At 33.8% G+C, this 9,614-nt stretch overlaps 1 protein-coding gene across 2 annotated transcripts; it reads left to right on the top strand.

Annotated features, from left to right (window-relative positions):
• The first annotated feature begins 3,368 nt into the window (after positions 1-3,368).
• On the top strand, positions 3,369-9,548 carry LOC139769811 (F-box/LRR-repeat protein 4-like). Of its 2 annotated transcripts, XM_071701226.1 has the most exons (8): positions 3,369-3,969; positions 5,945-6,193; positions 6,309-6,417; positions 6,512-7,004; positions 7,103-7,304; positions 7,423-7,783; positions 7,865-8,186; positions 8,339-9,548. In XM_071701226.1, exons 2-8 carry the CDS (start codon positions 5,954-5,956, stop codon positions 8,646-8,648), a joined length of 2,037 nt encoding a protein of 678 aa, XP_071557327.1. In that variant the 5' UTR covers positions 3,369-3,969; positions 5,945-5,953; the 3' UTR covers positions 8,649-9,548. The 2 variants fall into 2 exon arrangements, with proteins under 2 accessions (XP_071557327.1, XP_071557328.1); XM_071701227.1 differs by lacking the exons at positions 7,865-8,186; positions 8,339-9,548 and having other exon boundaries at positions 7,103-7,321; positions 7,423-7,500.
• The last annotated feature ends 66 nt before the right edge of the window (positions 9,549-9,614 follow it).

The raw sequence follows: 9,614 nt of genomic DNA, 5'->3' as shown, positions 1-9,614 counted from the left end.
AATAACCGCATTGTTATAATTGAATAATTAAATAATATATGCAAATCTTTATTTTACGATTATCGATATAAATGTATCTCGTTATATCTTTCACTTTCTATCAAAATTATTTTGATACATTATATATTAATAATATATAATGTAGTCATATATTATTGCAAAACTGAATAATTGTACTATATCATCAATTCTAAAATAATTTAAAAATTTTCAACGTTTTTCGACAGAATATTTAGAATCTCACGTTATGTTACTTGACTTTATCCAGCATAAAGTCAATTTTTCAATAAAAAATAGATGGATAGGCTACAAAAAATTAGGGTAAATCGATGCTTTGTTAAAATAAATTTTAGTAATAAATAACAATTATCACGTTTTCTATCAAATAAATTCTAAATATATCTATATATTGCTTCCTTGCATCGATTTACATAATATTTGATCTTGGTTAAATATAGGTATGGAAAGGAATAAATGGATATAAATAAAACACATCCTAACTATAACACGTAATTTTTTCCTATCTACAAATATTTTTTTCTTATAATGTCTAACACAATATTTTACTTATTCTTATCTCTTTTATAAAAAAAAAATGTTACAAAAATAATTCTTTAAAAAAATCTAAAAAAAATTTTGTATTTCAAAAATCATTACTTTTATTATTAGACTATTATTTTACTTTCTCTTCTGTGTGTCTAAAATATTCATTACTAACTCTAGTTTTAAGTAAAATTGATCAATATAATAAAATTTCCAAAATTTTATTAAAAAATTATATTTAAAAGTAATTTATATAGAACGCGGCAGTTTAACATAATTTGATGAGCTCTTCGCGAGCTCGGTGCGTGCGAAGTGTGCGAGTATTTCCTCAAGCACACTGGCACAATAAATCAATAACAATCAATAAATACAACAATAAACAAATGATACCAAGATTAAATATATGCCATAATCAGTTTTAGTCCATTCATTTTAAGGCAATGGATCTACAAAATGTAATATTTTTATACTATAAATTATTGTAATTCGACATGTACCGAGATATATTTTTGCTCTATATTTAATTATTCGTAGATTCGTTACCTCAATAAAAAAATTTCTCATTGACTCACCGATTCGATGCGCAACGGGCGGAGTTATGCAGCCACGTAGCTACGGTGATACTGTAACATACAAACATAAGATTTAAATTAAAAAAGCGCTCAAAATTATTAACATTTGAAAAGTTAATTCTTACGCGTCTCTAATTCGTCTTTCAATAAAATATTTAGCAATACATTTATCTGTTTATCGAAAAAAATCTTTACGAGAATAAAATTTTAGATAACTTCTCTTTCTTTAATTACGTTTAACTTATTCGAAATTTAAATTAAACAATTCGAATAAATGGAAACAAATTATTAATTTTACGTAGCTAAGAAATGATACTTACCCCAAGGTTGCTCCGCCGGTGCCCGATGTCTCTCTCAGACCTCCTCCTCCTCTCGGGACGTCAGGCTCTCAGGGTTCCTCCTCTCACCGCACAGGACACTCGCGAGAAACACTCGCGGAAATAAACTACAATCGCGCGCGGACTAATTATCAGTAAATGTCTTTCGCGCGATACTGTACGGCACTCCCGTAAAGTCAACGAGAAGAATATTCCGCCAAGCGTACCGTAATATTCTTCAAATAAACTTTGAAAAAGTTCTTTAGTCCGATTACTTGAACGGCACTCCCGAAGCAAACGCGACGAACCGGCTGCGGTTCGTTTATTGAATTAAATCGGCGGACGAGGGTACGTTTGCTTCCCCGTCTTTGGATTTTTATCCAAGCAGAACGAGAGTTTTGCTTGGGTAAAATCCTCGTACTGGGTACTGGGCCTTCCCACCTCGCCAAGGTCGTACCCATGGGAAGGAAGTACTTTACTCTGTAATATACAAAAGCTGGTAATATAAAATCATGTTATCGATATATAAATATGGATAGATAGGCTACGAAGAATTAGAATAAAATTGCAACATAATTAATAATTGTCTTCTTTTTCATTAAATTAATTTAAAAAATAATTAAAATAATAAAAAAAATTATTACTTAAAAAATTATTGAAAAATTATTATAAAATAATTTGATAACTTACAGGTACGATGCGCAGCAGCTAAAAATAAGTAATAACAATATCGGGTTGTAATGTCCGATGTTCCTCGAGTTTCTTCCTTTCTCGAATTTATTCGTTCGCACTCGTGGTTGCACTTGAGTTAATTGCAGCTGACGATAATGCTCCCGAAGATACAGCTCCTGAATCTCGAAACTATTTTCTCGAATACATTCGTGACTCTGTAAAACGCAAATGTCAACATTCAATCATTAATAGCACGACGGTAATTTCTCGCATGGTGATTTCGCACGTTAACAAAGCGCACCGCATATAAAAAACAACACCGTCGAGGCCGCGTGCCACTTACATCACCGTGTCCCGATATCACTTCCCGAAATATCTTAACATTTTCTAACACAGATTTTTCGTGCAAATTTGAAAGAGTCGCGACGTCGATTGCTCCGATTCGTTCCGCGTTCATCATCGCGTTAACAGCGACGAAATGTTCCAAGATGTCGGCAACTTGGCGCGATACTGCGCGAGTCGAGCGGACGGTTAATAAAAACACGCACTTCGTTAATCAAAGATACGCTATTTGAAATTAAATGTCGCACGCACAATATACGGTATCGAACTCGCGAAAGTAAAACTGCATTATTAATTTGCACGAGTCACGACGAAGAATCCGTAACTGCCGGCCGCTAACTTACGCGACGCGAGATATACGAGATTACGAAGCATTCGCGAGGGGCAATGTATCACGGCGTTGCTCGAATCACTCGATACGACAACATCCACTCAGCTTCACTCCCTCTTTTTCCTTAAGAGAGAATCGGAGATAAATCACACGACGGTCGACACGACAATTCCGGCACAGCTTTCAAAGCACGAAGCACGACGCGAAATAAATGAATGCTAAAACAAGAGTCCAAACATGGCGGGACGAGCGCCGCGATTATCACCCGCGAATATCACAACGAAAGCAAATATATCGTTCACAATTACCGTACGTACCTTCGCCTCGACGTCTCCGTCTCGAGCAGCGAGCGATTCGGCACGTTGATTCCGGCAAACACTTGATACACTCGCCAAATTGTTGAACGGCGCGTACGGCGAATACTCGCGTAGTCGATCATTTCCGCGGCCCGCGAAACGAGGAGTGCAGGAGTGCCACTCGCAGAAACGAGCGCGTTCCGAAAACACAGCATTGCGCGAGCACGGCGACGGGCGACCGGGGCGACGCCGCGACGGGCGACGGGCGCGCGCCGGAGCACCACAAACACTTCCCACTTGTGCAAAATCCATCGGGAGCGATAGCCGAATAACTTCCGCACGTAACGGTGCTCCGAGCGTCGACGGAAACAAGTAGCAAGGCCGCTCACCGACAGAAACAATCGGCCGCGCGGTGACTTTAATCGTACGCTGCTCTCAAGTTCAACAGTATAGCGCCTGGTATGCCGCCTGGTACGCCGCGGCCGCCGCGCCGCCGGCCGGCTCGGAGCGGCCGAACGTGATTGGCCGGATCTGGGGGCTCGACTCGCGAGCCAATCGCGTTCGACCTCTCGCCCGACTGTGCAGCGGCAGCGGCGCGCGGCCGCGCGCAAGCGTCGAGCGTCGTGAGTGTGATGACACGTTCAACCGTTCAACGATCCAACGATCGGTGCAAGACGTCGCTCGTGTAATTCCTTTCTCGCGAATGAAACGAAATCCGATTACGGAGTGTTGCAAAGTGAACATACGTCGAATATTTCGTTGCTTTTTGTGTCGACTGAAACGAGTGGGATGCCGTCGCCGGGCGAAATGAACGCCGAACGCCGTGCTGGACGTCGTACGTATCACCCTCCCGGCTGTGATTTGGCGGCCGTCTCAGCTGCAGTGTGCCGTGATCGGTGAGTGAATTGTACATGAGAGATAAGTGTTTCTCAAAGCGCGATACACCCGAATCTTAATAGAATCGTTGTCTCGCGTCCCGCGTGTCGCAGTGGAACGATCATAACCTCGGAATTCGCGTCTCCTGCCTCCGCGCTCCGTTTCGATTCTTACTCCGAATAAGTGAATCACGCGGGAAGATGATTCAATGAATAGCTTGAAATTCTCGTTGAGCGCGGGAATTAATAATCAATTAAAGTGATTGAAGAGAACGATCGCGCGTTTGGCGTTCTCACTTTGCTTGTCGCGATCGCGAATAACGATCGTGAACGAGGGAGCGAGCTTGCTTCAAAATGCGTATCAAATGTGCGTCCGTGAATACAATTCCGTTTTTCGTTAAAGAACAAGCACGTAATTCGCTCGTTCACGTACTTAATCAAGTAGTAGTGTATCAAGCTAGTTATATATAATTATATAAATTTATATATTTTAGGATTTACTTATTTAGAAAAATTCTATATTTATTTATATAAAAATATATTAATATATATAATTATATAAAATTATATATAATTTTACGTGAAGAATCAGATATAATTTTATATAATTATATAGAATAATATATATTTTATATAATTACATATTTTAATATATATTTATATATAATAATATATAAATATATATGTTGAAATTTTCTGATTTATACAAAATTATGTATGCTTATATATAAATATATATAAATATATATACTTATATATAATTATATAAAATTTTATATAATTTTATATAAGAATCTAGATATAATTATATTAAATTATATAAAAGAATACATATTTATATATAATTATGCATAACTTTATATGTTTTTATATAGTTATATATAATTTTTTTTTCCCGGGTACAGAAATAGTATGCAATAGTATGTGCTCACCACGTGTTCCAACATTTTTTTTCTTTCATGATTTCTTTATTCTATACGGAAAAAATCAAAACTGCCTTGCTGATAAACAATAAGTAGTATGAAAATCGATAGAAATTAGTTTCACTGATTAATTTTTTGATTCAGTTCCGAGTTAAATTTCCGGTAGATAATTAATTCTTTTTATTCACTGTGTGATCCTTTGTATAACTTATTGTTAGATCGCTATAATCTATATCAAACAATGAGATAAAAGATACATTAAATAAATAAAAAAATACATTTTGAAAAATTTTATAGTCATTTAAAAGCGTAAGCGTAAGTGTAGCGAACGTAAGCAATTTAAGTTTTGCAATTTTTTTCTTTGGTGCACGTGAACGTGTGTATGCCGTATATTCTTCTACCGTGTGAAACACAGTACCACGTGGTAGAACATGTTATAACTTATAACGTGTATCGGAAAATGAGATAAAAGATACATTGAGTAAGATAAAACATTTTGGAAAATTTTAAACCCATTGTACAATAACTGTAAGAGTATGCGGTAAGACGTAAGCAGTAAAAGTTGACCAACTACAATCGATTATTCTTGGATTGTAAAAATCTTATTAGTCAATGGCTTACTGCTTACGCGTCTTACATCTACTCTTACGACTATTGTAGAATGGAACTTTATGGTCATTTAGAAACTATAAGCGTAAGTCTGGCGAATGTGAGCAATCTAAATTGTGTAATTTTTATGTTCTTTCTTTTGTGCTCGTCCACGTGTGTGCCACGTGGTAGTAGAAGAACACAGAGCTCCCGATATTTCAGATTTAAAAAAGAACATTTTTCTACATTAACAAAATTAAAAAATAACTGTTATTTTCTTTAAAATAATTAATTATTTAATAATGATATTCAACACACACATGCAGACTGTACTTAGCAATGCGAATGGAAGCAAGATAAACTTATTGTTAGATTATACATATAATCTTAACGCTATAATTATAAATAAATATGATTATAATGCATTTTAGCATATGCTAAAAAAGAAAGGATTATTATTCTTCGTATTTTGTGTCTTCTTTTAGAGAGACAATATGACAACCCACAATAAATCTTCATATTACGAGAGTTGTAGTCGATATCCCTATGTCGGCAGAGTATCCGTAGAAGAGGATAGTGTTGACTTTATCTATCAATTTGTGAAGAAAAGATTTGTTGCCGTGGACTACAGGAGTCATAGCATATTCTATACTGCCCCTGACATAATTGGGCCACCCAAATTTCAAAATTACGGACAACTATTTAATTTACTAATCCCTTTTTGTAATACCGAGGTACGTGTATTTTCTGGTACTACCTATCTCTGTTATAGTCCTGTACAAAGTAATCGCTATATATTATATGTCACAAGATTTTCTACTATTTGACAATTTTGATTTTCTAATATAGAGGCCGATAAAGGATAGTATTTCAATATCTCCGTGGAAAAACAGAGATTTCATAAGACTTATGGATGCACTCGTATTATTCGATTATGATGCGACAAAAAGATATATTGGTATGTAATATTTAAATCGATAAATAAGATTTTGTTAAGGAAGATACGCTTTTGCTGAAAAGAGAGTAAATATAATAATATTTTCTATTTAAAGATATCGAGTTTCATGAAGCTGTATATCCAATCAGAGTCTGTATTTACGAAATATGTAATCCTGGAAGCGTAATAGAAATTTGGGCTCAAGATTCCAATAATCACTGGATTCCCTTGTGGTGGGATGAATCGCCTCAGATTCCCTTGTGGTGGGATGAATCGTCTCAGATTGTACCCCCGAAGAAATCTAGATTATTTTCTCCACCATTGTCGCATCCGTGTAACTTTAAAACCAAAATGCTCAAACTAGTATTTAAGGACAGTTCAAAGTGGTCTTACACAAAACTAGATGCTGTGATGCTCATCGGTACATCAGAATTGATCCTATCTAGAAATCCTAACGAGAGTTTAACTAATCTATTCCAAAAAATTAACTACATGTACTATCCATACCATGACGATGTTCATAATTTAACAACAAATTCAGAAAGTGCACACTTAGATATAGTTCATCTGCAACAGAATTTTTCCAAATACTGTGTTATTTGTAAAAGGTATTATTATCATCGACATTAAATAATATTTGAATCCATTTTTTCTGTTAATAATAAAAATTAATTTAAAAATTAATTTGTTCCGATAATATTTGCAGCGATATAAGAAGGGTTTCTTATAAGAATAATTTGAAGCACAAAAAGGTATCTCAGGAGGTAATCTCTGGTTATGAGCAACCTCTTGATCAGAGATATCCGCGTCGTATTTTCTTGAAAAGTAATTCGAATCGTGCCAAGAGAGTGAAACTCTCATTGGATGAATCCAAGGAGCTATCACGTTGCAGTTTATCTACGCTTCCTGTAAAGTATTCTAAGAAGTATATTTCTTATCACAATATTTATTACAATAATGACATTTCGTACTTTGAGTATTAAAGTATTTATTTTGTATTATATTAATTATATTTTATCTTTACAGAATGAAATACTACTAAAAATATTTAAATACTTAGATGTGGTAACATTATGCCGCATGAATGAAGTAAATAATAGGCGCTTTGATATTTTAACACGGGATCCTCTACTCTATACACGTTTGAACATGCGATGTATTAGCTCTGACAAATATATGTGCGATATATTTTGTTATTTTACACCTAGATGTAAATATTTGCAACAATTAGATCTTAAAGTATGCAACTTTGATGTTAATGATTTCGTAAACTTTCTTGATAATTGCGGCAGGCGTTTAACGCATTTAAGATTAAGTGGCTGCTACGATGGAAAATGCTTAAATCCTGTCCTACTTAAAATTTCAGAGACATGCAAAAATTTGAAAGGTATATGTATATAGTATATGTATATAATTGTCAAGATTATTGATAAATTGTATAACAATTTGTAATACAAATTTTTCTTAGAATTGGATCTAAGTTATTCTGACATAGACGACGAAGGATTTTCGTATCTCGAGGGGCTGAATAATTTGGAACATTTAGACCTTTCTGAGACTGGAATTCCTGGTATAAGAACCGAACGTTTTTGCAAAATACTGCAAAATAATCAACGGATGCGTCAGTTATCGGCAGATTGCGACTTAATAAACGATGCAGTTTTAACAGAGTTGGGAAATTCGTGTCGTGACTTGGAAGTAATATATTCACTGGACTGGACGTTCGCTACATCTCAGGGTATTAATGCTCTCGCTAACTGTAAGCATTTACAAAAAGTGGAACTTGCTCTGTAAGTGTGTGTGCTACATTTTCTTTTAAAACACACATTATTGTATTCTTTATTGAAATTTGTTTGCTTCTCTTGCGAGCGTCTTGAAAAAGTTACATGAATTTTTTCTTCGCAATTAAAATACTGTACTAATTATATAATTTTTGTTACAGAATCGAATGCACTGATGACAGCTTATTTAGATTACTTTCCTCTTATCAAAACTTGCAAGAAGTTTATTTGTGGGGTGCTATCCTCACTGATCACCGGTTGGAATTACTAACGCAGTGCAAAAACTTAAAAAAGTTATATTTTTTTGGAGCGAAACTTGATATACCTGATAATTGTTCCGTTATTTTGAAACAATGTCCTAAACTGGAGGAGCTTTATTTCATATACTGTCATATAAATCAATTGGTTAATGAATTGGTTAATCAATGGAAGGAAAGATATCCGCACGTGTCCGTCTATACATTACGCTGACAATTGAAATAGTTTTTGTTTAATAGGTTAGGACAAATCAATTTACTTTTTATATGTTTACTTTTTATATTTTTATACTTACAACTTTACTTTGTAAAAATTATCTGCTAAATTAGGTTTAAAATAAATTAATCTTTAATAAAAACGAAATATTCACATTTATTTATAGTTTTGTTATTTTCAAACCGTTTTATCTTTCTTTTCTTTTTCATACTTTGAATTTTTTGGGCGATGGTGTCATTCTTTGTTTGAAATAATTGTTCAGCGAAATACTAGAAAAACTACATTAATAACATCGTTAGTAAATTCTTGATATTTTTTTATGTTTCTTTTGTTTAGAAATAGATCTCCTGCACTGAGAAAAAGATTTATTAAGATTAAAAAAATTGTGTTTAAGACAAAAAAGTTATTTATTTGAATACTCCTAACTAAATATTTATTGAAAGGAAGCTAATGAATTTTATTATTCTAAAGAAATTATTTTTACTTGGAAAAAAATAAATATTTAAAAAAGAAACTCAGCAATTACAATCAAAAAAACAAATGTTAAAAGTAAAGAAATATTTAATTCACGTAAAATTTTTATTATTAAACTTGAAGAAATGATACCTAAAATAAAGGAATTATTTACTACATAGGTTAGTTGACGCGCTTTAAACACTTAAATACTTTTAAAGCGCATCACTAACCTACATAGGTTAGTGACGCGCTTTAAATAGTTAAATACAAAATATCTGCTTTAATGAAAATCACAACTTCAAAATAATACATTCAATTTTATTTATTTATTGGATTCATATTAAGATCTAACATTTCTCTATCGAAAAAGCTGTAACTGTACACACGGCTGCGTCGCATTTGTCCCAATTGCTACAAAGAATAAAAAACAATATACTTGTTTGCTATAGTTATCAATTAATATTGAAAGAATTACCTCATGATTTAAATATCGATATCTATACTCAA

The sequence above is a fragment of the Temnothorax nylanderi genome, unplaced genomic scaffold (genome assembly GCF_030848795.1).
Source record: "Temnothorax nylanderi isolate EJ_2023f unplaced genomic scaffold, tnyl_v1.0 TNYL_tig0024_pilon, whole genome shotgun sequence".
NCBI classification, from domain to species: Eukaryota; Metazoa; Arthropoda; class Insecta; order Hymenoptera; family Formicidae; genus Temnothorax; species Temnothorax nylanderi.
This window is presented reverse-complemented; position numbering and strand designations above follow the sequence as displayed.

Bases quoted from the DNA above. Each gene is read 5' to 3' on its own strand.
- LOC139769811 (XM_071701226.1), top strand. From the start codon at position 5,954: ATGACAACCCACAATAAATCTTCATATTACGAGAGTTGTAGTCGATAT. The intron at 6,194-6,308 runs GTACGTGTATTT...TTTCTAATATAG, and splicing joins TCCCTTTTTGTAATACCGAG to AGGCCGATAAAGGATAGTAT. The intron at 7,305-7,422 runs GTAAAGTATTCT...TTATCTTTACAG, and splicing joins GCAGTTTATCTACGCTTCCT to AATGAAATACTACTAAAAAT.